At 42.4% G+C, this 24,729-nt stretch overlaps 2 protein-coding genes across 2 annotated transcripts; both read left to right on the top strand.

The window, feature by feature from the left end:
- Positions 1-3,818: 3,818 nt before the first annotated feature.
- Positions 3,819-15,144, top strand: LOC137917879 (calretinin-like). Its single transcript, XM_068760612.1, has 11 exons — positions 3,819-3,954; positions 9,629-9,711; positions 10,088-10,180; positions 10,369-10,449; positions 11,986-12,042; positions 12,805-12,882; positions 13,554-13,609; positions 13,710-13,749; positions 14,249-14,302; positions 14,433-14,504; positions 14,615-15,144. The coding sequence occupies exons 1-11, from the start codon at positions 3,861-3,863 to the stop codon at positions 14,729-14,731; spliced, it is 825 nt and encodes a 274-aa protein (XP_068616713.1). The 5' UTR covers positions 3,819-3,860; the 3' UTR covers positions 14,732-15,144.
- A 2,959-nt stretch (positions 15,145-18,103) lies between these two features.
- On the top strand, positions 18,104-24,334 carry LOC137899093 (aspartate aminotransferase, mitochondrial-like). Its single transcript, XM_068743142.1, has 10 exons — positions 18,104-18,237; positions 19,991-20,147; positions 20,337-20,465; positions 20,570-20,629; positions 20,716-20,877; positions 21,124-21,228; positions 21,378-21,528; positions 22,127-22,292; positions 22,378-22,528; positions 23,211-24,334. The coding sequence occupies exons 1-10, from the start codon at positions 18,155-18,157 to the stop codon at positions 23,331-23,333; spliced, it is 1,287 nt and encodes a 428-aa protein (XP_068599243.1). The 5' UTR covers positions 18,104-18,154; the 3' UTR covers positions 23,334-24,334.
- Positions 24,335-24,729: the final 395 nt, after the last annotated feature.

Below are 24,729 nucleotides of genomic sequence, written 5' to 3' on the forward strand. Positions count from 1 at the left end.
ACGTCTGATTATGGCGATGAGGCATCCTGTCACTCTAATTTACGCAAATCATACCCCCCCCCCTCTGAGTTGTGCTCAATCCTATTAACACTGGAGCAAATGTCTCTGGCAGTCAAACCCAGAAAGCCTAATTTAATCTACAAGCACACTTCCACACAAATAATCCCACACTGTGACGTTCATTCCTGCCAACAACGTGCACATTTGGGATTCATTGTTCCTCTGAGCGTGTTGGTTATTTCGTTTTAGTTGCGTGCAGGGCTCTGGTGTCATTTATGATATTGAGCTATGCAGTTTTGCAGATATCTGATTAGCTGCACGACAAGAAGCCACAGAAGGAGTTTGCTTTGGGTTTAGGGTTTAGTGGTTTCCTGTTGCCCACAGAGTCCTAATTGTAGTTCCTGGCTATGCAGTCTGGTGGCGTGTGTGTGTTTTATGTGCCTTGTGATGGATGTAAATGAACACTAGAGATAATTATGTTGTAATAATCAGCAGCAGCACTCGTTGTGGGATGCCTGCCGCTATCTGGGGTGTGCAGAGATGCGACACAAATGGTTCCTGCCTCACGCTCAGGACGTTCACCCAACGTGAATACAAGCAGGGGACGCTGCGACTCACTACCCCTGGCATCGTTTGATCCCTGGCTGCTGCCCTCTACGTGTCGAAGCGTTCTCGAGCAAGGCACTGAAACTAAATCTGCTCCACTTCTAATCATCCCCTGATTGTTAACGCCTTCGTGTTGTTATACACGCCTTCCTGCAATGCCGGTTACTGGACTCCATGTCACCCCCCCGTCTCTACCGTTGACTTGTGAGTCTCTGTGTTTGGGGTCCAATTCTCTTTTAATATTCTCATCAGGTTTTTCCAATGCACCTTCTCTCATTAATTTGCCGTTACCACTCCCCTTACACCTCGCCTCATATGCTCTGTTCCTCTCATTAACGTAAACGCTTATTGATCTTGTGCCTCCTCTCTTCTTACCATGTCAGATGGTCAGCTCTTCGGCTTGTGTGCGCCATTCATCGATCGAATACGATCAGAGAAATCCAATCATATCCATGCTGGAGGTTAATCGATGCGTTCAAGCGGCGGCGACACACAATCATAGAGCGATTTGTTTTTGTGAGATATAGCTTTTCACTTGATTTAATGTTTTAGTTAATGGCTACCACTGACTGATGTTATGTTTATCAGAAACTGCTTTTCTTTTAGACATGAATAGGCAGATAGGACACATGTGGGCAGGGCGGGCAGCTGTACAGGTGCATCTGAAGATCTGTTGTTATTTACGAGACACTAATGCTTTATATAATATGTTTACCCACACGCTTTCAAGCACACTGTGAATGTCTTGCTGTATGAATCTCACAAAGCAAAGCACAGAATAAAATATGTATTTATATCAAACAAAACCTTACAGAGTCATGTGGAGTTACTTTCCTTGGATTAATGTTGGTGTCTGTGAGAAAAGGAGGAAATTCTCTGAGGCTGTTTTATCTACAGCATGACAAAGCAGCAAAACACTGAAAACACAACACTCAGAGCAAAATTGATGCCACAATATATAACATTTCCACATACGGCCAAGACTTGTGTGTTTTTTTTTATTTAAAACCTGGAGCCAAGCCTTGTTTCATGTTTTTGTCTCGAGATTAGTGTTTATTTTATTTGTTTTACAGCTAATAAGCAGCAAGCTTAGTGTTTGATTTGAATTAAAACATGATGCATCTTTTTTAATTCCAGAGACATTTTAGTAAGTGTTTTGGGTTATTGTTTCATTTCAAGTACTTGGGAAAAAAAAGAATCTGATTAAATCTAAAGTAAGTAAAAAGGGCATCCCAGTATTTGGCGTACTGCATTTTGAGATTCAAGTGTTAATTATTTACGATTATTTACAGTGGTAATGGGGTGTTTAAAGGTGCGTTGGAGAAATGGCTGTACTTTGTTCAAGCAAGGCAGACGTGGTGAAACAGCAGCAGACACAGGCGGTAATAATCATCCATAACAAAATCCATTAACAGACAGATTCCAGCTGCATTCGCTCACGGATCTGTCTTTATATAGATGCTAATATACTTCAATCCGTGTTCAGTCGTCAGTTCAATTTACTCCAGAATGAGTGATGCCAAATCTGTGCTCTGACCATATCTTATTATTTAATCTAAAAAAAAAGTCATCAGTTATTTTCATGCATAAATTCAAGCAGGATTTGTGCTCTTGATCCTAATTCTGAGTAAGACTAAAGATCTTCTGTCACGTTTCAGAAAATGAAATCAAAGTGAACTGAAAGCCCCTGAAACACCTGGTTGTGTGCAGCATTTCCTCATCCTGCTTTCTCTTCCTGTGTTAAACATTAAGCCTCTTTAACTAATCAAAATGTCATCTTTATTATCATTATTTTATGATTCAAACAGCCTTAAAAGAATAAATAATGTGCAAATATGTGATGACTGGCTAATAAAGTTAACACCAACCAATGACAGAGTGTGTGTGTGTGTGTGTGTGTGTGTGTGTGTTGTATTTCAACAATTAGTGCATGAATAGGAGTGTTCATATCAGCATGCCATGTTGATCACTGTTGTAGCTTGAATTTTGTTTTTTCCCATTTTATTTTGAAGTTTTATTTGGTTTGTTTTGTTGCTGTGTGTGTTTAGTTCATGTCCTCTTGTCCTCTTGTCTTTTGTTCAGCGTCTCTGGTTTGAACCTGTGTCTCATTGTCCTATACAGTCCATGTGTTTCCAACCTCCTCTGCTAGTTTATCTGTATTTACTTCTCATGATTTCCTGTTTTCTAGATTGTCTTCTGGACTTCTAGCCACTTTGGATGACCAGTTATGCCGGCCGCTACTAAAAATCTGGAGCGCATTTATTTTTAATTAATTTTATCCAACAGTTGTTTCTGCATTTGGGGCCTTCATTCTGAACTAAAAGATGACAGTTGCCTATAATCCACGACTGCCGATATTCCACGTCCCTTCCTGAATTATGCACTTTTCATTTCATTTTCTATATCCTCTCCACCTGATCTCCATCCCCATGCCTCAGCACCTGTCCCGCACACCAGCTTGTGGTGAAACGGCTATACACCACAGTAGCTGGGGGAGAAGAGCCACGGGAGTTCATGGCTCAGCCTGCAGATTGTGCAAAAGTATATGATTGTGATTTAGGAGCCAAAGCAACCGCCACCCTGCTGCTGCTTCATGGATGTGTGCCAAGTGTGGGTTCGATCGGCCAAGGAGTCGGAGCAACCCTCTCAACCTCTGTGACCAGTGAGAATGATGGGACGTCTGAAGGGCTGGGTGAAGGAGGAGGTGAGAGTTAAAGTCAAAAGTGGAGAGAGGGAGTAAATAATATCTTCCAGGTAAAACCAAACACCCAGTGGGCACTGGCGGGACAAGAGGAGATGCACATTGCTGCACGTTCTTATTGCTTTCCTCCTCCTGAAGTGTTGTGCCCCCTGGGATGGGGTATTTCATTTATCATATCCCTTTATTTTATCATGCACAGTGCAGAGAGCCACAGTATCAGAGGGGGCAGACATGACATGCATCCTCCAAGCCAGAGGAGCCAGCAGGACGCCGGCTGGAGGAGAAACCGTTTGATTAGTCAGAGGAGGAGCAGGATTGGATGATAACTCACATGCAAAGCCCATCAGAGGTTCTCCTCATCTTCATCTTCCTCCTCCTTACCCTGAAGGCGCCTCCGTGTGGCGGGCAGAAGAATTACGCGCGCCGCGGGAGGGTGGGTTGGGGAGGGGGGTGTTTAAAAGCCTCAACGGAGGAGGAACAGCCCACAACCACGGAGCTCTACACCGGGAAAAGTTGACCTCTCACTATCACGGCCGAAGCAGCAGCAAGAAGAATGGCCACTCAGGCGAAGCCGTCTCCTCACCTGCCCCAGGCGGGGCTCACCGCGGCGCAGTTCATCGACATCTGGAAGCGCTTCGACGCAGACGGTCAGTGCGCGAAACGATGAGCTGACTGGTCAAATACAAGTCATGATGAGCTAAAGAGTTTAATATATTATATATGTATATATCTAATGTTTCTTTTTATTATTATTATTATTATTATTATTATTATTATTATTATTATTATTATCATTATTATTATTATTATTTTTTAGTTAGGGTTAGGGTTTGAGAGTTTGACTTTGAAAACAGTGTAATAAATAACGTATGTGCTCCACCTAAGAGGTGGTGAGAATTGTTATTTCAGTTCACTTCACATTTTCCGGTTTTTCCTTTCTCAAACTCATCAGCAGACTCAGGACTGTTTGTTTTGTTTTGATCATTTAATGTAATAAACGTAATTAATTATATTCTGGGATATAATTTATGTGCGAATTGCTACATTTTTGTTTGATTTAAATGTGTCGCAGGATCTACTGTAGATTATAACACTGTAAGATCAGGAAAACTTACTGTGGTGTTCTGGAGAAAAGAAAAAGATGAAGAGAAGAAGATTTCTCTCCCTCTGTGTGTGTGTGTGTGTGTGTGCGCGTGTGCGTGTGTGCGCATGTGCACATGCAGCCAGTTGCAGAAAATGTAGTCAAATCATATTCCAACAGCAGTGTAACACACTCATTTAAAATAAAATTCCACCGTTAAAGTGACGCTGTGATTATAGAGTAATGTATTATTAACACTGATGCCAATTAGAAGCTATTTTAATGTTGCAGTCGTTGGACGGCAGCCGATTATTTGTCATCTAAAATTCATTACAATTGTATTTGAAGTGAGAGACAAGTGAATTAAACAAACATTATTGTTTATTGCAGCGTGATCGGTGGTAATTAGTCTGTCAGAAAGCTTTTTGGTTAGACTCTTCAGGGAGGGTTAAGTTTGTGAAGGAATTTGATGCATAAGGCTAGAGCTGAGAGCAGCAAGCTGGTGGGCTACGATGAAGGTGTGTCGCTGTGCTGCTAGACGACACCCAATAATATTAAACGGAAACATCCATAATATTAAACAGATTTTTTTCAGTATTTTAACAGGTTGTATTGGAAGTAATTATTTGGTGTAGTCCAAGAAACATCATAATTTATACAATGGTTCCATCAAAAATCTTGATCTGCTACGACGGAGTAAAAATCAGTTGTTTGGCGTTGGACTGTCTGTACTTTATATTTGTGCTAAAAGTTCTTTGGTTCAAAAACATTTGCAGAGTTACATTTGGTCACTGTGTACGTGCTGATAATCGTTATTACTTGTCTGGACTCCTCAGAGGACAGAATCTCACGTCTGAAGCTCGCCAAGTTGCTCATTGGAAATGTTCCCAGCAGCAAAGCTGCAGATGAGCGTTGCCTCCGTCTCACAACCAGCCACTCCGGCGTCAGTGAATTTCGTTTGCAAATTCAAGGATTATTTTCTAAAGCCATTTAGGAAAAAAAAAAAGGTTTGACCTCCACTGCTAAATCTTTCAGAAACTCTGCCTGATAAACCCAGTTTATTTTCATGCAAGTGCCTAACACCATTACAGTAACCAACAAAAGTCATTTTTCCTACAAATCTTTGCATCTATGAACCTGTTCTGTGCATTAGCATCCAAACCTTTATCATGGCTAGAGTGCTGATAGATTACAGAGGTCAGGAACCTATGGCTCGGGAGCCAGATGTGGCTCTTTTGATGGCTGCATCTGGCTCGCAGACAAATCTTTAATTATAAGAAGAATTGTTTTGTTGGCCAGAACTATGAAATCCATCTGTGCTGATGTCATCGACTGCCTTTACTGAAACATAAAAAAACAAAGACTTGAGAAAAGTATACCTTGCTGCAGAAAACGTGTCAAACAGTCTTCTGTGCTTTTTGGGGATGTGTTTGTTTTTGGCATCATGGCAGCAACAGGTTGTTGTCTTGGTCACAGCTGCATTCTAGCAGAGAATGGCTGGACCAGCGCTCCTATGGGCTGTAGGAAAATCTAGAACCAACAAGCAAAGGGAAGTGTTCCTTACTCTGAGGGAGACATGTGTCCGTGCGATTCTCCAGTCACTCATAATGAGTTGGGCAGCTGGATTGTTTTCTGAGGTGCCATTGAGCAATCAGCAGTTGAGCTGTGTTTGAAATAGATTTGGGGATGCAGCGTGCTCAGCAGCGTGTGCAGCGTGCAGCGATGTGGCAGCTAAGACTTGTACTGCAGCTGGGCTGCAAACTGTGAACGCAGTCGCTCATAGAGGCCTGATCACAAGTCACAGGATTGATGTTTTGTTCCTTTCTTTCCTGCCTGCAGTGCGGTGCTCTTATGTAATCATCTGTTTCAGATAGGTATGGAATTAATTAATTCATGAGAGAATCCAAAACAGTAAGCGAGATTATCAAGTATGCTAATTTTAGGATTCTGCTGAGACAAAAATCAATCAATCTGAGATTAGAAATCTAGGTTGTCATCCCCGTGGTTAACAGGATGTAATCAGAGGAGACCGACATGCTGATCAGTGAGGACAACATTTGTTATTCAAACATGTCTTGTTTCACTTTGGTATTTCCATATCCTTTTGTATAGCAGTTTGTATTTGAGGCTCTCTCACTTTACGAGTAGACACAAACGAATCCCCGAATAAGCTGCAAACCCACCTTTTAAACTTTAAACTTAACACAGGTGTGTGTGTGTGTGTGTGGCCACACCCATAAACACAGACAAACAAACACAGGAGTGCATGGACTGGGAGAGAGACAGGGCAACAACACACAGGGAAACAGAGGGAAAGTCTAGATGTCCAAGGAGCTGCGACGATAAGCAGCGTCACAAGTTCCTGAGTCATAGTCATGGGAGTTGCTGAAGCCTGTCCCAGGCTGCTATGGGCAAAAGGTGGGATACACCCCGAATGCGTCGCCAGCGCATTGCAGGGCCACACAGAGGCAAACCATTCATGCACATACTCACACACCGCGGACAATTTGGAATATCCAATTCACCTAAATTGCATGTTTTTGTAGGTGGGAGGAAAACCGGAGAACCCGGAGAGAACCCACACGGACAGGAGAACATACAAAATCCACACAGATAGGATTCAACTTCTTGGTTAGTGAGGCAACAGCGCTGACCACTACACCACCGTGCCACCATTAGCTTTTGATGACAGAGCATTTGACACTTTTCCTATTTTCCTACACCTTTTATCACCATAGTAATTGACTAACAGACTCAGGGAAAGTTTTTTCGCCGAGAGCCATCGGCGCTCTGAACAACAACAAGCACTAAACAATATAACTACTCACCATGTGCAATTTGTTATGTAAAGGAAAAGAATGTGTTATAAATTAAGTGCAATACCGCCGCCCCCCCGACCTCATGTGCAATAACTAATGTGCAATTACTAAATGCAAAGTACTGGACAATCTATCTGCACATACTGTTTATCACTTTCAATTTGTCAGGTTTTTTTCTACTACTATTTGTATTTTATGTTGTACCTGAGCACCATACGGAGCAGCACTCCTAATCTCGTTGTATATCCACTATGCAATGACAATAAAGGCTTTTTATTCTGTTTTATATTCTATTCTATTCTACATACAGAATTTGATTTAGATTTAACTAAAGTTTTAATTGCCCTCACAAAATATCTAATATGGAGCAACGTGTCTAGCAATTGTTTATATGATGATGATGATGATGATGAATATATTTATTAGATAGAATGTTAGACAAAAAAGTGGGGGGTGGGGGATTGATCCGGAGAGAGTCGTGATGACTATCTCCGTTTCTGCCCCCCTGAAAGGTGTATTTTTAGGGCCGTTTTGAACGAGGCCAAAGAGGTGCATGTTTTGAGGGCAGGAGTCAAACAGTTCCACCCTTGGGTGGCAGTATTGTAAAAAGATGAATTATAAATATGCTAGCCTACTCTACTCCGTCTAATTAGTTTATTTTATTTTGAAAATGAAAGTAGATTTTAAGAACAATTCCAAGTTTGCTTTGTTTCCGCGACCAAAGCTTTGTGTTTCTGCAGTGATTTATTTTAATATCTAAAACAGCAGCTCAGCCACAGCACAGATGGTGACATTAAGCACCTATAAAATACATTGTGCAAACAAATCTGAACTGGGGAAAAGAGGAGGAGGATGATGATCTAAAAGGATATGAAAAACAACAGATTAGGAGGGGGTGGGTTAAATCCATGTATTTCATGCTCTACATCTGTGTTTTATTCTCAATTGAAATAACAATTGTATTAACATCGACTTTTCTGCGATAAACGACATAAAAGCCAATCCTTGCTGGGATTGTAGGCAGATGGGACTCATTGTTACGATTGAAAAGAGAACGTTGAATGTTACCGTGTGACCTGCAGGGAGACCAGTGGAGTAAGTTACTCTATTGAATCTTCTCCGGTCATGTGGCAATGACAAGAAGTACAAATACAGAAGCAGGGACGGAATGCCCCAATAAGTATCAGTCTTTATTGCCCCTTTCACTCTCTCAGGCAAGAGAACACTCATCACACTGCTTTAACCTCCCAAGGCACTGAACTCTTTGTTTTGTGCTGCAGCATGCTACTGCTATATGCACACTTGGTCATGAGATAAATGTACATTATGTACATGTACATGGTCAATATCGTCAAGTCATGTCCTTGTTTTTGCAAAAGATTTGATGTAGCATGTTCATCTTATTTAGCTGTGTTTGTGCAGTGAAGTATACAGGTGGGCGGGGACGGGTGGACGAAGGTATCAGGTGTGCTCTGTGATAGGATGAAGGGAAAGGTCAACAAGACAGTGGTGAGGCCAGCCATGATTAGAAATGAGACATTAAGAGGGACAGTGAAGGTTAGACGTTTTGGAGACAAGGTCAGAGAACCAGACTTCAGTGGTTTGGACATATTTAAATAAGTATTCTGTTCTGTCAGTGCTAACTTTGATCCAATCAGAACACAAGTTTCCAAAAATGAACCCCCAGTGACATTTAGTCTTTCATAAAAACTTCATGCAGAGGTCTTTCATCAAACTTATAAAAATCTTTGAATGCGCCATTAGTTAAAGGTCCCACATTTTACCCTTTTTTCACAAGTTAACGCAGTTCCCAGACACTTCTATAAAATATCTGTGAGAGTCTTTGGTCAAAATAGCAAACAGATGCTGCAGGACAGCGTCCCTCTTTTCTGTCTCAGCTCTGTCAGAAAAGCCTCTGAAAACGAAAACGATGTGCATGCATGTGCACACACATCTTGTGCACGTTTTTGTACTGTGACGTCACAGTAAGTGAGATTTCTTCCAGAAGCGTTTCTGTACTTGATTACAGAACTACGCAGGATTGACTGGATGGTTTATTTAGCTGTTTTTGGGTTGATAATGACCCAAACTCACCATAATAGCGTAGAAACGTGGGAAACGTGAGTTTTTCATAATATGGGACCTTTAATTTCTTGAATCCACTGAGGAGGTAAGACTTTGTTTGCTTGGTGTGTCTGCCTCTATGCAGGAGAACGTCAGAACTCCATGACCGATTTCAGTGTCGTGCCAAAAACCCTTAGAATGTTGCATTATATCGGAATAAAGAGATGCATATTGACACCAATGTGATTCCAGATTCTAGGTGTAGATTCCATAGCTGAGTCGTGGGACTATTGCTCCTATTAGGTGCAATGACCTGTCATGATCCAAAACTGATTTCAATCCTCTGGGACTCCACAGGAAACGGTTACATTGAAGGGAAGGAGCTGGAAGACTTCTTTAAAGAGCTGGACATTGTGAGACACGGACCTGGGACCTGCATGGTGAGTGTGTGCCAGCTGTGGCACATCTGTGAAAGCTTACACACAGTGCATTCAAAGTCCGCTTTCAATTCATTGAAAGATAAAGAGTGACAACATGTGAGGCTTTCAGCATCCACGACCAACATTTTGAGGTACATATGTTAGTTAACAACATTTTCTCATTAGGAATAGTCGACAGGAATAGTTACCGGTACTAGGAATAGTTACTAGTCTAGGATGACTAGAAATTTCATTTCAGATTTGTAGCAATGTACACAAATGTTCCGACAGCTGACAGAATTGGCTGAGTCAGCATGTAGTATTTATGTCTTCTCTCACATATATACTGTATATATTTGAACTAAAAACTCCTTTGTCGCGTGTGTCTTTGTGCTAGCCGGATCCTTCGCATGTTGCTTTCAAAGAAAAGATGAAGGAGTTCATGAACAACATCGACAAGAACTCTGATGGGAAAATTGAGATGTCAGAGGTGAGAAACATGTAGACTTGTTGCTATGGGCAACATCCCCGATGCATGGCCTAACCTCTACTGCAACTCTTTGCAGTTCAAACAGTGGAAATAAAACATCATTTTAATTGTCTGGAGTCTTTCCAAACACACAGTACGTACTTCTCTGGATTAAATTACCGTTCCGTCTCCTTGTCTTCCCTCTCTAGCTGGCGCAGCTTCTGCCCACGGAGGAAAACTTTCTGCTCTGCTTTAGAGAGTTTGTGGGATCCAGCACTGAGTTTATGGCTGTAAGTCGCTTTATATTGCTTATCTGAATCCCTCACCGTATGCTTCCCTCACTCCTCAGCACTGATTCAATTTGATGATTGATAAGAATTTGGATTATATTATGGAGAGCTCAGAATGCCTCGAGTTATCCTTCTGTTGGAGACCTTTGCTTATTTTCCACCGGCCTATGAAGGCCTCAAGTCAACAGTCGATTGTTTGGTTTGGAAGCCGTCCAGAAAGGAAGTAAAAAAAAGTTCATTTAAAGTCTGAAACTCAAAACGTTCTTATTTTGCAGAGCATCACTGAATTCACTCATTTCAATACTCATGAATGAATATTTTACTTGTGCTTATGTTAGCGATGCATTTAGCTTCTAACCACACAGTGTTCTCCCACCACATAGATAATGAATGTGATATGCAGGCTTTAATGCTTTGCTTAAAAATGCACTAAAACATATCTGAACCCCACTTTGTTTCATCAGTTTGGAGGCCCACCAGCAACCTTTATCTTCTGCAGGTGCATTTGTTCAAACAAATAGAGAGAATGCAATAAAACACCGGTCCCACTGCGGTTCAAAACGACCTGCGTGTACACTCGCTTGGTGGACCCTGAGGAGGGTTTTCAGCGGTGGTGTGTGTTCGAGCTATTCTCAGACAGACATACATTATGAATGGAGCGCAGCTTTCTGCAGGGAAAATCAGTGAGTGCTGTAGGGGTTCAGCTGTCCATCTTTAAAAAGGGCTTTGGCAAATTCCATGTGTACACAAAATGACATGACTCCACTCTCTTAATCAAATACACCCTTCATATATAAAATGCTTTACATTAAAGGTTACACAATGAGCTGAAACAGACTCCAAGCGCTCCCAAAATGCGGAGACACGGGCAGGAATATGAGAAATAGTCTTTACTTCAAAATACCAAAACACAAACACAAGAGATGGAACGGGACTGGCTGGCGTTCAGTACAGTAGCGAAAAATCACAGGCCAAAAAAATAAAATAACTAGCAGCACAAGAAATCAAAAAGGAACCCAAAGCTAGGGAAGACTGTCTGGTAATCAAAGCTAAATGGTAAACAAAAAAGACACAGCCTCAAAAATACAAATACCTAAAATAAGCCTCAATAGGTAGGAAACAGCAAAACACAGGCAGCACCGCAGCAGCGTAGGCGATCACAGGCACCAGACAAGCCGATGGGACAATCTGGCACCGCTGCCGGGGTGGAGAGGAGATTTATGGAGCAGGTCAAACGAGGAGGGAACGAGGATCAGGTGTGTCCGGAGCAAAACAGCCAGTCTGATGAGCAATCTAGGCAAAAACAAAAACAGGTGAGCAGGGAAAAAACAAGTGCGAGCAACGAACCGTGACAGAAAGGGCCTCATCTTGTCTTCACGCTGTTGTTGTTGTTCCCCTCCTGCTGCTTTTTTTTTTTGATACTTGAAAAACACAAAAAGCTGTTTTGTCACTCTGACGTTTTTGGCAGATGCCGCACTTTATAAAGTAGTTGTGTTTTCTGAGTGCCACGCTAACAACACCGCTCTTCTCCTGCAGGCCTGGCGGAAGTATGACTCCGACCGGAGTGGGTACATCGAGTCAAATGAACTGAGGGTAATGTGTTCAAATCTGCAATTAAGCCTATTAATGAAGATTCATAATGTCCAGCTGCTCTGGCAGCAGAGGAACGGTCTCACACAAATGTCATAGTTTGACGTCGACTTCTCTCTCTGCAAAAATATGTACGGTACGCTCTGCACATCAAAGAAAATGTGCATATATTAGAGGTTAATTAGAATTGATCATCCCTATTTTCCTAACAAATGTGATTCTGACTTTGCCCGTGGCTGTGCCGGACTGTCTGTGTCGGAACCAGTACAGAACATACCCCAACTCTTGCCCAGTCCAGCCACAGGAGGCTTCAGCTCTGCACAGGACAAGGGGTTAAAGACAATGGAATGGAGGGATTAACAAATGTTCAAGTAAATGATTACATGCTATTCTGGATGTCACCTCAACTGGACAACTGAAGGGCAGGTGCCCCAGGCGATGGACTTGGTGTACGAAATCAAAGCTGGCATTCCAACATGTTGCAGAATAAAGGGAATTTTATTGTTTTGGCTCAGGTCTGTGAGTTGGTGGATCATTTTTGCAGTAAACTAAAGAGACGTTTTTTTAGTGGGTGTGATTTCTGTTTTGTTTTCATTTCATAACACATGCACATTGTCTAGTTCATAATTGTTTACCCACTTGAGGTTGCCATTGATGCTGAAGTATCTGCAGAGGGAACAATTCTAAACCTGCAGCTATTTTCTTGAGTGATCTGTGCATTATGCACCCTGAGCGCTGATTTCTGGAGCTTTTCTCTGTCTTCAGGGCTTCCTGTCAGACCTGCTGGCAAAGACTGACAGACACTATGACGAGCAGAAGCTCAAAGAGTACACACAGACCATTGTGAGTATCGGGATGCATCACTAAGCACTGGAAAATGTGAAAGATTATCTGACTTCACGCAAATCAATTTCAATTTAGCTGTCTGGAAAAACTAGGAAGGACCAGAGAAGATGCCTTTAAAAAAAATAATTTATACACAATCAACAAAGCTCTCAGCAAATCAAAGAGATGACATGAAAAGATATTTGCTTCTCATGCATTATAACGTATATTTATCACAACGATAATTTCATGTCCATATTCTCAAAATGTAGCGCTTCCCTGCTACAGCTTAACATAATGTAGCTGAAGTAACAGTTGGTTAAATGACATGCTCCTCTCATCTCACCTGTAGTGCTGGTACTTCGTTATTCTGTCATCTGAGGGTCTTTGGTGACGGAGGCAAGGAAAAACTTCCCTTTAACAGGCCGAAACGAACAGAACCTGTCCCACAAGTGCTTGATCTTGTGGGACAGGTTGGGTTCTGTCTTTCCCTTCTACACCTGTGAAATGCCTTGAGATAACTTTCTGTTATGATCTGGCGCTGTAGAAATCAAAATGAATTTAATTAATGCACTCTAATGCAGCCAATAAAAACGACTCAAGTTGACGTGTTTTTAATGTTCTGCTCTTGAAGAGCTTCTGTTTGTCATTTCGCTGATGAATTCTCTTCTAAACTTCTTTCTGTGCAGCTGAGGATGTTTGATCTCAATTGCGACGGTAAGCTGGGCCTCTCTGAGATGGCGAGGTGAGTGAATCTCCGCTTCTATTTGTGTGCCCTTTTTTTTTTTTTTTTAAAGGAGGGCTGAGAAAATGAAATTGAACCCTTCTTCTTTGTTTTACTGCAGGCTTTTACCTGTCCACGAAAATTTCCTGTTGAAGTTCGAGGTAAGATTAAACTCAAACAGATTTTGCATGTGAGATCACAACTACTGTTGTAAATAAGACTGACATCCTGTAGCTGTGTAAAGTGGAATAGTTCAATTCGGCATTATTGGATCAGTAGAAAAGGTCACAATGGACATATGGGTGTTGACAAAAAATGTTCCACGAAAGGGATTTTGGTAATTGGAAGTATAATTTTGTCCGATTTAGATCCTCCAAATGTGAACATTTGTGACCCAGTGACTACATAAATCTCCATATCGCTCTCTCGCATGTATTTTGTCATGCATGTTCCCACACATGCATGCCAGCTTGAGAGACAATTCCTTTCTGACAGAGGATTAGTCTGTCTGATCAGGATTAAGTCGGCAGTAGTTCCAGTTATCATTCTACATGGATTAATATCAGCTCTGGATCTGGTGAGGCTTTTCCTGCTGTCGAGAAACCCCTTGCAGTTTCTATCGGTTTTCATTCCTCTTTTCTCCTGTGTTTTCACCTGCAGGGCATCAGACTCCAAGTGAAAGAATTTGACTCCATCTTCACCCAATATGATAAGGTCAAAGAGCATGCTGGTCCTTACGTCTGCCTCATACATGCCATATCTCTGTGCTACGCATGTCGCAGGATATCCGCCTGTGAGATTTTATTTCTTCTGCGTGATTCCGATCTGTCGTGTCTTTCACCAGGATGGTAATGGCTACATTGATGAGCAGGAACTGGATGCTTTACTGAAGGACCTCTGTGACAAGAACAAAATGGTAATGAATAGTTGGCCTATTGATTAACCAGTTCAGATTACTTTCCAAATATAGAGCCCTAAGCAGGGTGAGTTGCCTCTGACTGTATGGTCCTGTGTCGTTTCTGGCAGGACGTGGACTCAAAAGGACTAGGAGAGTACAAAATGAGCATCATGGCTCTGTCTGATGGAGGGAAGCTGTATCGCACTGAGCTGGCGATTGTCCTCTGTCGGGACTCCCCGCTGTGACCTCCCTGCCTGAGAATGCCCCCCCCCCCCCCCGCGCCAAAGCATCCTGCTTCCGACCTATCGATGTAACCTGGTGCATGTGTGACCCTGAACCTCGCTACGCCACTTAGACTAAAAACTAAAGTGCTCCTGCAAACACAAAGTGTACCGCTGACCCCACTGCTTTAGCTTTGACCTTCCCTGAGCTCTTTGGAATTATTTTGAATTAACCTTGCATTTCCATAGTCATAGTGTGACAGCCATAGTGATGAGTTCAGGGATATATTGTCTATTTATTTATTTGAATTCCTGTGTTTTCTACTTTTATCTCGCATACATTTTCTTCTCCAATTGAATTTCGAATTTAACTCTGGCAAAAATCTGTTCATTTCTTTGACTTATTTCTCTTTAGTTTAACATGGTTTTGTTATATGATGAGGCTTGTACTGTTTATTTCAAGATATATTAAAGGTATTGAGACCACGAGTATGCTTGTCCCATTTTTCCAGTTTGATAGACCAGAGCCAGATAGTCACCTCCTAAACGATGTTCTTTTGCACGTCGGCCATCAGAGGGACCATTTCCACTGTGCTAACGCCTCCGCTGTGAGAGTATTGCTTTGGGTTTTCTCTGTGCCGTGCAGCAGAGTAATTTTACCACACTCTGGGAGTTGTGTGGCTCTCGTGAAGATTACGGCTCCGGTGCAGATGCCCAGAGCAAGATGCCTAGAGTTTTTTTCAGAGCGCGCCACCTTCACTTTCTAATCTGCTGGTAACAGAGAGTGTGATGTGGAAGAAGCTGGTGCTGCTCCATTTTTCATAGAGAAGGAACTCTGAAGTTTCTGTAGCATTTTGAGATAAAATAAGAGGAGCGGGACTGAGTTGGGAAATCGGGGACACCAGAGATAAAAGCAGGGCAGATGCCTTGTTCTTTTATGTATGGAAAAAAAGGCAAAAGAATAGACATGTAGGAGATGAAGATTTGCATTTCTAAATAATTAAAACATGTACTTTTATGTTAAAAACTGTTTCTGAGGCTCCACACCGTAACAGAGAAGGCATGTTCTTCAATCTGACCTGAATATGATATGAAAACATTTCTTACTTTCTTTCTACACCCCCGTATTTCACCATTATGGAATAGTCTACCTTCTATCAATTAATAATCGGCTCTTTCATCTTTAATTAAACTCACTCTTTTTTAAAGCCCAGCCATTCACACACATCGCTGCGACACACACTGTCACACACAAAGGGGAAAGCTGTGTTCAGAATCCTTCAGCCCCTGTTCAGTTTTGCACACACATTCCTGTTATGCAAATACACACAAATTCATGCAATAAATACACAAGGGCGCTCGGTTGAGATGTTAACTGCTGACAACAAGGAAAACGAGAGTTACATCCGCTCTGATTCCTTCACACACATCAGTCCCACTCAGAGAGAGGAGGACAGATGAGATTCCCTCTGCCAGTATTTACCCTGTGCACCGCTGCACACACACACACTTCAAAGACCTTTGTATGGTCATTTTTAAGGAGACACTGCAGTGACTTATGGGGTGTAATATAATATTTAGACAAAATAAGTTGGGCTATGTACCTTTATGCAAGATAAATGTCAAAGGTATCACATTTTCTGCATGGTGATTGGAACTTTCTGTGAAACAGCAGCTTCATCTGCAAAAAATCAATAACAATAAAATCAATAAAAAATCAAAGCTAATAGGACTTTTTTGCAAATTGATTCAAAAGGCTTTAATTATTCATCCTCTATTAAATCAGAGTAGTTATTCAAACAGGTCAACTAGATGTTAAGACCCGCTGTCGTGTTGGGCGGCAGCATATCAATAAGTGATGTATGGATTAAAATAGAATGTCTAATTCATCAATTCACTCAGAATTAAACCTTATTAGTTCTTCCATTAATCTTTTCACTCTCTTCTCTTTGCTCTTTGACCCCCTATTTTTCATTATCACAAACTCTTGTCACCCGTTTCTTTTCCACAAGATGAATGACAAAAAGGTGGGAAGGATTTCCGCTCCACTCTGGAACGCTGCATTGAAAAACATATGTAAAAGCTGAGATGTAAAATGCCATAACTACTGTAAAACTTGCATTATTACAGAAACAATGATCAAGAAACACCCGTTTACTGATTGCATACTACCGAATAAACAATGGAAACTGGTTCATGACTGGGTAGCACATGTGAGGTCGCTCCGCTGCAATGGGCTTGTTGGGAAAATCCATATCTCTTGCATACACTGGCAGTCCCACGCAAAGGCAAGTCAATCTGCCTCGATGTCACTGGAGCCAGAGAGCTGCATGTCTGCCCGGGTGCTGTGACTGTTTAATGGCCTTCCAGGCACTGTTTGATGCTCCATCTACGTAGACGTGCAACAAGGTCGCCAGCATGAAATCAAAACGTGCCTGCCATGTTCAGTCAATAGAACACTTTAGAATTAAAAACAGGTGCTAATCTATTCATTACATTTAGTGCTTTACAAGGCTTATAAGGATACAAATAATGTTGTACACTATTGATATATTTTACGCTGCTGTAAAATAACTGTTGCACATCCATTAAGCTAAAAAAAAAAAGAATTGATGAAAAGCTGCCTCAAAAAACGTGAGTGCTGATTAACTTTAAGCGATAATGAGATTTCCTCTGATGGAAGAAATATCAGTGAGGATAGTCATTATTTTTTTTAACTTATCCTCCGGTCGGTTCGGTTCAGTGTAGTACTGTATTTATTTATTTTTCATGACCAGCTGTTATGGCCATCCAGAGACAATTACCAAAGCAGAGGGCAAATGTGCCTGGACAAAATATGAACGCAGCGCCCGCTGATTGGGCGTCTCTAGTGCTACATTGCCCTCAAGTGCACAAAATATGGAACTGCTTCTGTTATGGAATACGTTTTGTAGAGAATGAAACACCAGAACGGTACAAACAATATGAACTCATTCATTCATTCATTCATGTATTCATCTTCTACTGCTTGTTGTGGGTCACAGCAGTTGCTGGAGCCTCTCTCTCTCTCTCTCTCTTTTTGCTATAATGATTTTCCTTTTAAAAAAAAGGACAACCCGCAAATCCTTAAAGCGACGCGAGTGTGTATGTAAATTGTGCTGTACTGACTATATTTTATTTTTCGACAACTTTTGTTAATTTACTTTTATTTAATCTGTTTCGTTCTTTCGTCAATAAACTCAACAAGGTTGACATGAAGTTGTGATAGATATTCCGTGTTGTGTACAGAACGTGTGCTTTTTTATTATTATTATTCCTATTAGTTTCTATGTAAAGATTTCTTAAAGTAGCAAAATAAATAAATGCACGCGCGTTCGCTTGACGTGACGTCATCACTAGGCGCCCGTCTTCGCCTGATCTGCCCTTCATCAACACGTCCTGCTCGGCGCGCTCTTCCCAGTCGCAACGATGGCCCTGCTGAAATCAAACAGGTTGATCAGCTGTCTGGGGAGTATTTCCCCGACGCTGGGGAGTCTCTCCAGCCGCAACAGGTAAACAGCAGCAATAACCTCACAGTTAGCAAAGATAAGTTTATCTTGTTATACATTAACTGGATAAGCTAGCATGTGCCTCTCATTAGCGATAGCTTTACGGCTGACCCTGACAGGCACGCCGATATGAGAAATTGACAGATGTCGCAAAACATCGCATTTATGTAAAAACTGCTCAACGATCACCTTAGACCAGCTAGCTAGCTGGCTAGCTAAACGCACAGGGGTCAAATGGTTGGAATAGGCCTCGGTGTCGTGTGCGAAGTTAGTTCCTGCTCCTAGCGCACGGCTAATATTCAGTATTTGGGCTTTATTGTTTTGACTCGATAATGGCACGGATAAGCGGCTGTCCTGTTATACGTGTTCTGATATTAGTTAACCTCCGGCGGTAATTTTTTTTACTGCTCATCCGTGATCCCGGACAGGTATAATGTTTTCCCACTGAGCTGTCGTTGATGTGCAGGTTAAAAGAAGTAACGATAACTTTAATTTATTTGTTTATTTTATTACAATATGTCTCGAAAGGCTGCGGCTTGACTTTATCTGACCGATAAGTGCCGCAATCGCTGAAGCGCAGACGTTGTTTGAGCTAAGGGACTTGCCGTAGTTGATTAAAGTCATGCGAGCTGATTGGCTATCGAGTTCCGACTCTGATCGCTGATTGGCATATTTGTTTCCGGAGAAGAAGAGAAGCAACGACGGCTTTGCGGGTTCTTCGTGGAGGGCATTATTTGTCTTTTTAATTGGGCTTTAATTGCTTAAATAAAATATTGGGGAGCTAATACTACCTCCGCACGCTCTAATAATTAGACATAATAGAGTAATTGGCCCACTACATAGTAGCTGTGAAAGCGCCACTGCCACCTACTGTAGTGGATGTGCAATTACACTTTACCCCACCGTTTGAGAATCACCGGCCTGAAGGTCTTTGGTCTATTGATTCCTGTTAAATGATCACTGAGTTATATAAATACTGAAGCCCACCTGTTCAAAGTGCAGACAGCAGCCAAAATAAACTAGTGAACTTATTTCTCTTTCCTATGCCAGTTTGAATCTTTACTACCCTTATTGGAAGGAGATTGATGCCTCTTTCCCTTTGCAACGCGTTCAATCCTAAATTTAGCTACACATTCTCTCACGATGATGAGGAAACCTGAGCCTGCACTACAAGCAGCAGCGCTGTTAAGCTTTCTTTACTAGCAAGCCTAATTTATCGAGCAGATCGGTGGCAGAGTGACAACCTTGAAGGTTGAGTCTGAAGAAACTGAACCTCTGTTCAGGGTTTTGAAGGCGTTTCATCTTCCTCCTCTTCAGTTCTGACTGACTGGTGGTTGTTGATATATTTACACTTTTCTGAGGTCACTTGGATTATTTCTTTCTGAGTGAACAAAGGAGCGATTGTTTTTTGATCCTGGATCTTCACAGTGGATTTTTTTTGCTAATGAAACATGTGCTCACTGAGCGTGTGTGCGTCATGTGTCTTTCCATTAGTGCAGTATCCTGAGGTCACATGAGGAGTTAATCTCGATGGCAGTTAGGTACACTGTGTGTGCGTTAAAGGAGCAAGGCTAACTCACCGATCAAATTAGTGTGACCCGTGTTACCTTTCAGAACCTTAAAAGTCTGGATGTCTGTATTTCTGAGAGTTGAAACAAATGCTTAAACACTTGTCGGTTAGCTACTGTCTGACTTCAGTGTCTGCCATCCCGTCCACATCACTGTTAAACTGGTTTGGTGTTTTTTTTTTTTGCAGCTCATGGTGGGGTGGCGTGCAGATGGGTCCCCCCGATCCCATCCTGGGGGTGACTGAGGCCTTCAGGAGGGATACCAACCCCAAGAAGATGAACCTGGGTGTCGGAGCCTACAGGGACGACCAGGGCAAGCCCTTCGTGCTCAGCTCTGTCCGGAAGGTATAACGGTCTCCAACTGGGACGGTATTCTTCGCCTCTGGGAGTTTTGCATTGTCATCCTTATCTTAGCCCTTTGGAATAAAACACATGTTAATAATTCAGAGAATATCTGCTTCATCACCATTAGAAACTGTGTATCCATTGCTTTATGTCTAACAATCTATAATTGATTTCCCACCGTCTTCCTAGGCGGAGGCGATTATCGCAGCCAAGCAGCTGGATAAGGAATACCTCCCTATCGGAGGTTTGGGGGAGTTTACAAAGGCCTGTGCCCAACTTGCTCTCGGTCCTGAAAATGACATCTTGAAGAGTGGCAGGGTAAGTTTAGCAGCGCCGATGACTCCGAAGTATATAGTAGTAGAATCTGTTCAGACAGTCGCAGCCAACATTGGTACAGCAGCTCTCTTGACGCTCTCCCACAGAGCATCACTGTCCAAACCATCTCAGGAACCGGATCTCTGTCCGTTGGAGCCAACTTTTTGGTGAGTCTCTCTTTTGACGGTCACTCTGAACACGTGTGCATTTTGTTCAGGCTGATTTACCTCACCGGATCTTTCACTTATCCCAGTCTCGTTTCCACGGAGGCTCACGTGACGTATACCTGCCCAAACCCTCCTGGGGAAATCACACACCCATCTTCAGAGACGCCGGAATGAAGCTGAACGCATACAGATACTACGACCAAGCCACCTGTGGCTTTGACTTCAAAGGAGCCCTTGAGGACATCGCTGTAAGACATTAAAAATGGGCTTGATCGGGATTTTAAACGGCACCGCTCAGTCTGTGTCAGTTGTATGTTTTCATAGCCCCCCCACTTTTCAGCACCATGTTGTCCTTTTAGATCTCTAAGAATGGTTCTACCCTAAAAAGTAATTCTTAATACGATACTGAACTATCTGGCAGTAGAGGCCCATGAGAGTCTGTAGCACATATGTTGTTGTAGGTTGACTGACCAGTGCTCTGATTTACGTCTCAGAATATCCCGGAGCAGAGTGTGATCTTGCTGCACGCTTGCGCACACAATCCCACCGGCGTGGACCCGAGGCCGGAGCAGTGGAAGGAGATGTGTGAAGCCGTGAAGGTTGGTGTGCGTCATCTCAGGGTGGTTTAGGGCTGTCGTGGTGCAGAAGCCGCAGCGGATGAACGCCGTGCTTTATCTGGCTGTTAGAACGTGCAGCATTCCATCTACTGTGCCCCCCCCCCCCCCCCCTTTCTTTTGCACCTTTCTAGAAAAGGAACCTGCTCGTTTTCTTCGATATGGCATACCAGGGCTTCGCCAGCGGAGACATCGACCGCGACGCCTGGGCTGTTCGCTACTTCCTCGAGCAGGGCCACAACATCCTACTGTCCCAGTCCTTTGCCAAGAACATGGGTCTCTATGGTCGGTCACGCATCAAAACCATCTGTTAAAATGAAAATACATTTATTTATGTTTTTGTTCTGATGTGACATTTCTCCCAACTTTTTTTGTTTTTTTGGGGGGGTCACATCAAGCCTGTTGAACATGGGACTGTTGTACGTTTACTGTGCCTGGACATCAACCCAACAAAGGCGTAATGAGCGACGAGCGTTGTTCCTCTGAGCTCCCAGTGGAGGTTGATGATGAATATATTTATTAGATAGAATGTTAGCGTACAAGTACAGTCACACAGTAGCATGTATTACAGTACAAATACAGTCAAACATCCTGTCTAAGAGGAGCATTTCGAAAAAGCCCTTGCGGTCAATATTAAATTACTCAATTTATGCAAAATAACATTAGAAAAAAATATAAAATAAATAATTTTACACCACAGAATCCAACTTTCTCAAGGCACTTTACAGGTTTAGCAGGGAAAGAAATCCTTCTCCCAATTCTTTTGATGAACAAAGGTGCCATCACGCAATCTCTATGCATTGAGGGGGGGCTACGGACGTGAGGGGGTCAGACAGTGTAATTTACTGAGTTTAACATCCAGTGTATGTGTTGATATTCACAGGTGAGCGTGCGGGAGGCTTCACCGTGGTTTGTAATGATGCAGATGAGGCAAAGCGGGTTGAATCTCAGCTGAAGATCCTCATCAGACCCATTTACTCCAACCCACCAATGAATGGGGCCAGAATTGCTGCAACCATTCTCAACAACGCAGACCTGCGCACGCTGTGGTATGGGCTCATGTCGATAACGCAAACCAAAAGGTTCAATGCTCGTTCTGCATTGTCTAACTTGACTCTTGCCATTGATCCCGAGGCTGGAGGAGGTCCATGGGATGGCGAACCGCATCATTAGGATGAGAGAGCGGCTGGCAGCCGGTCTGAAAAAGGAGGGCTCCGCCCACAACTGGCAGCATGTTACCGACCAGATCGGGATGTTCTGCTTCACTGGCCTTAAACCTGAACAGGTACACATGCACCTAATCAACATTTGATTATCATAGTTGGACATTTGTTTTTTTTAAATCTAAAGAAAAACTCAAATTGAAAGTCTTTGCTACTCTGTATTTGCCGGTGCAAACGACCGGCACTGACTCGCATGCAACAGAGTAACAAGACAATTGGAAAAAATAAATAAGATAAAAGTGTACCCAGGAGCACGGGGCTACTGTGGATACGAAAGCACCAATTTATTCTCAAGGACAGATATATTCCCCGCCCCTGGCAAAGTGAAATAAACAGCAACTTTGATGTCATCTATGCAGAGACGTAGATGAAAATAAATGTTTTTGTGTTACAATTTTGTCAATTTCGGTATTGAATACTACATTGTTGTTTTACATGTAAGTTGTGAAATTGTTTTCAGATGCAGCTGCTCCCATGGAGTGACCTACCGGTAATCATCTTATTAGCATTCACCATAATGAGCTGGGTTAGCAGCAGTATTCCAGTGTACTTAGATATTTTACCGTCTGTACGTCATTGTGCGTCTCCAAAAACCACTGATTTGAACTGCTCATCTACACAAAGGAATCCAGTACTCAATGTCGAAATTTGAATTTGCAAAATGCCCAATGTTGACGAATTTAAAATTAACAGCAAAGAGTGCTCAGTTTTTTAGAGTTGCGTGTTCTTTTATGTTCCGTGCAGGTTGAGCGTGTGACAAAGGAGTTTTCAGTGTACTTGACTAAGGATGGCAGAATTTCCATGGCAGGCGTGTCCTCTGGGAATGTGGACTACCTTGCACACGCGATCCATACGGTCACCAAGTAGAGCAGATCCTGCTGGAGGAAGTACGAGATCAAAGCGTCATTGTGAAGAGAAGGGTCATCGGTTCTGATTCCAACTTTTTAGAAAAGAGTTTATAATTGGTTCAACATTTTCTCGATTGGATTTTGTTCATGAGTTCCACTTGGAATGGTCCCTGCTGTTATACTGTTCAGTTTCTGGTCAACCTTTTTTTAGCATTTCACTGAACTGACTGCCGTCCCAAATTGTGAAAATCCTGCCGGTTCCCTCTGCTGGACGGTGTCATTGCTGCATATTTATTCTGTTAAATCAATGACTGTGAAGCTGTGTCCTCCCAAACATGTCCTGCTCAACCAACAGCTTGCTAATGTTCGATTCTTTACCGTTGGGCAAGTTGTGTTGGGTGCATATGAAAGTTTAGGGAAGATGTCAAATCTGTCTTTATGTTATAGCACTTTACGAGTTGGAAACATGTGTTTGAAAGTCCAAATTATGCTGGCACTTGTTTAATTTCTCAACCGGGTAATTAAATCCCTAAGGCTAATCAGTCATCCAATAATAATTAGCTATGCCCTGTTGTCGGTGATTTACTGGAGTATTTGTGAATTGTTTAAAGGTTGTCTAATTTAGCAGCAGAGCAGCGGTTTTTCTGTTCCAGCCTCACATGCATAATAAATATCATCAATATTATGAATCATTTTTTCCTCATGTCCCACCGGACCCTCAGCCAATGTCTGATTCCTGACTTCATTCTCATAATAGTCTTTGCATTTCATATAAAAGCGTTACTGTGGTTCGTAAAGATGAGCGTTCTACCTTTTATAGAGGCGAGCGCTTGACATTTCATGAAGAAATATACTGCCCGTTCACTCAGACACGGTTCAGTGTGTGAATCTGTTCAGTGTGAAGAATGTGGGGCTTGACCCAGATCAACTTATTAAACCTCTGACACATTCTATAGTCTGTCATGGAAGAAAAGTAATCGTTGGTATCTTATTGAACATACAATAAATGGATGCAAAGTACATGTTGCAATGTGTTTCTTTCCCTCCTAACGGGCTCGGAGGCATCTGAATTTGAATTTACCCAACTTTTCTTGCTCGTCTGGTTTTATAGCTACATCATGGTCCAAGTCATAATTACGTTCAGTTGGTTTACATAACTAATCATTTGCCATATCAAATCAACCTCTCTACTTCACCCTGTCCTTTGCATCGTCCTCCCCGACACCAGCCATGTATCTTCTCCTGGGTCGACCTCTAGCCCTGTTCCCTGGCGGCTCCATCCTCAGCATCCTTCTACCGATATAGTCCCCATCTCTCCTCTGGGCATGTCCAAACCATCAAAGTCTGTCCTCTCTGACCTTATCTCTGAGACAACTAACCTTCAGTCCCTCTTCTCTCATTTATAATCCTCTCCG

The sequence above is a fragment of the Brachionichthys hirsutus genome, chromosome 1, assembly GCF_040956055.1.
Source record: "Brachionichthys hirsutus isolate HB-005 chromosome 1, CSIRO-AGI_Bhir_v1, whole genome shotgun sequence".
Classification (NCBI taxonomy): Eukaryota; Metazoa; Chordata; class Actinopteri; order Lophiiformes; family Brachionichthyidae; genus Brachionichthys; species Brachionichthys hirsutus.

What these genes read in the sequence shown, in the direction of transcription:
- LOC137917879 (XM_068760612.1), top strand. Translation starts at nt 3,861, where the DNA reads ATGGCCACTCAGGCGAAGCCGTCTCCTCACCTGCCCCAGGCGGGGCTC. An exon ending in CCAGCACTGAGTTTATGGCT is followed by an intron (nt 10,450 to 11,985) that starts GTAAGTCGCTTT and finishes CTTCTCCTGCAG; the next exon opens with GCCTGGCGGAAGTATGACTC. An exon ending in GGCCTCTCTGAGATGGCGAG is followed by an intron (nt 13,610 to 13,709) that starts GTGAGTGAATCT and finishes GTTTTACTGCAG; the next exon opens with GCTTTTACCTGTCCACGAAA.
- LOC137899093 (XM_068743142.1), top strand. Translation starts at nt 18,155, where the DNA reads ATGGCCCTGCTGAAATCAAACAGGTTGATCAGCTGTCTGGGGAGTATT. An exon ending in TGCTCAGCTCTGTCCGGAAG is followed by an intron (nt 20,148 to 20,336) that starts GTATAACGGTCT and finishes CCGTCTTCCTAG; the next exon opens with GCGGAGGCGATTATCGCAGC. An exon ending in CTGGCCTTAAACCTGAACAG is followed by an intron (nt 22,529 to 23,210) that starts GTACACATGCAC and finishes TGTTCCGTGCAG; the next exon opens with GTTGAGCGTGTGACAAAGGA.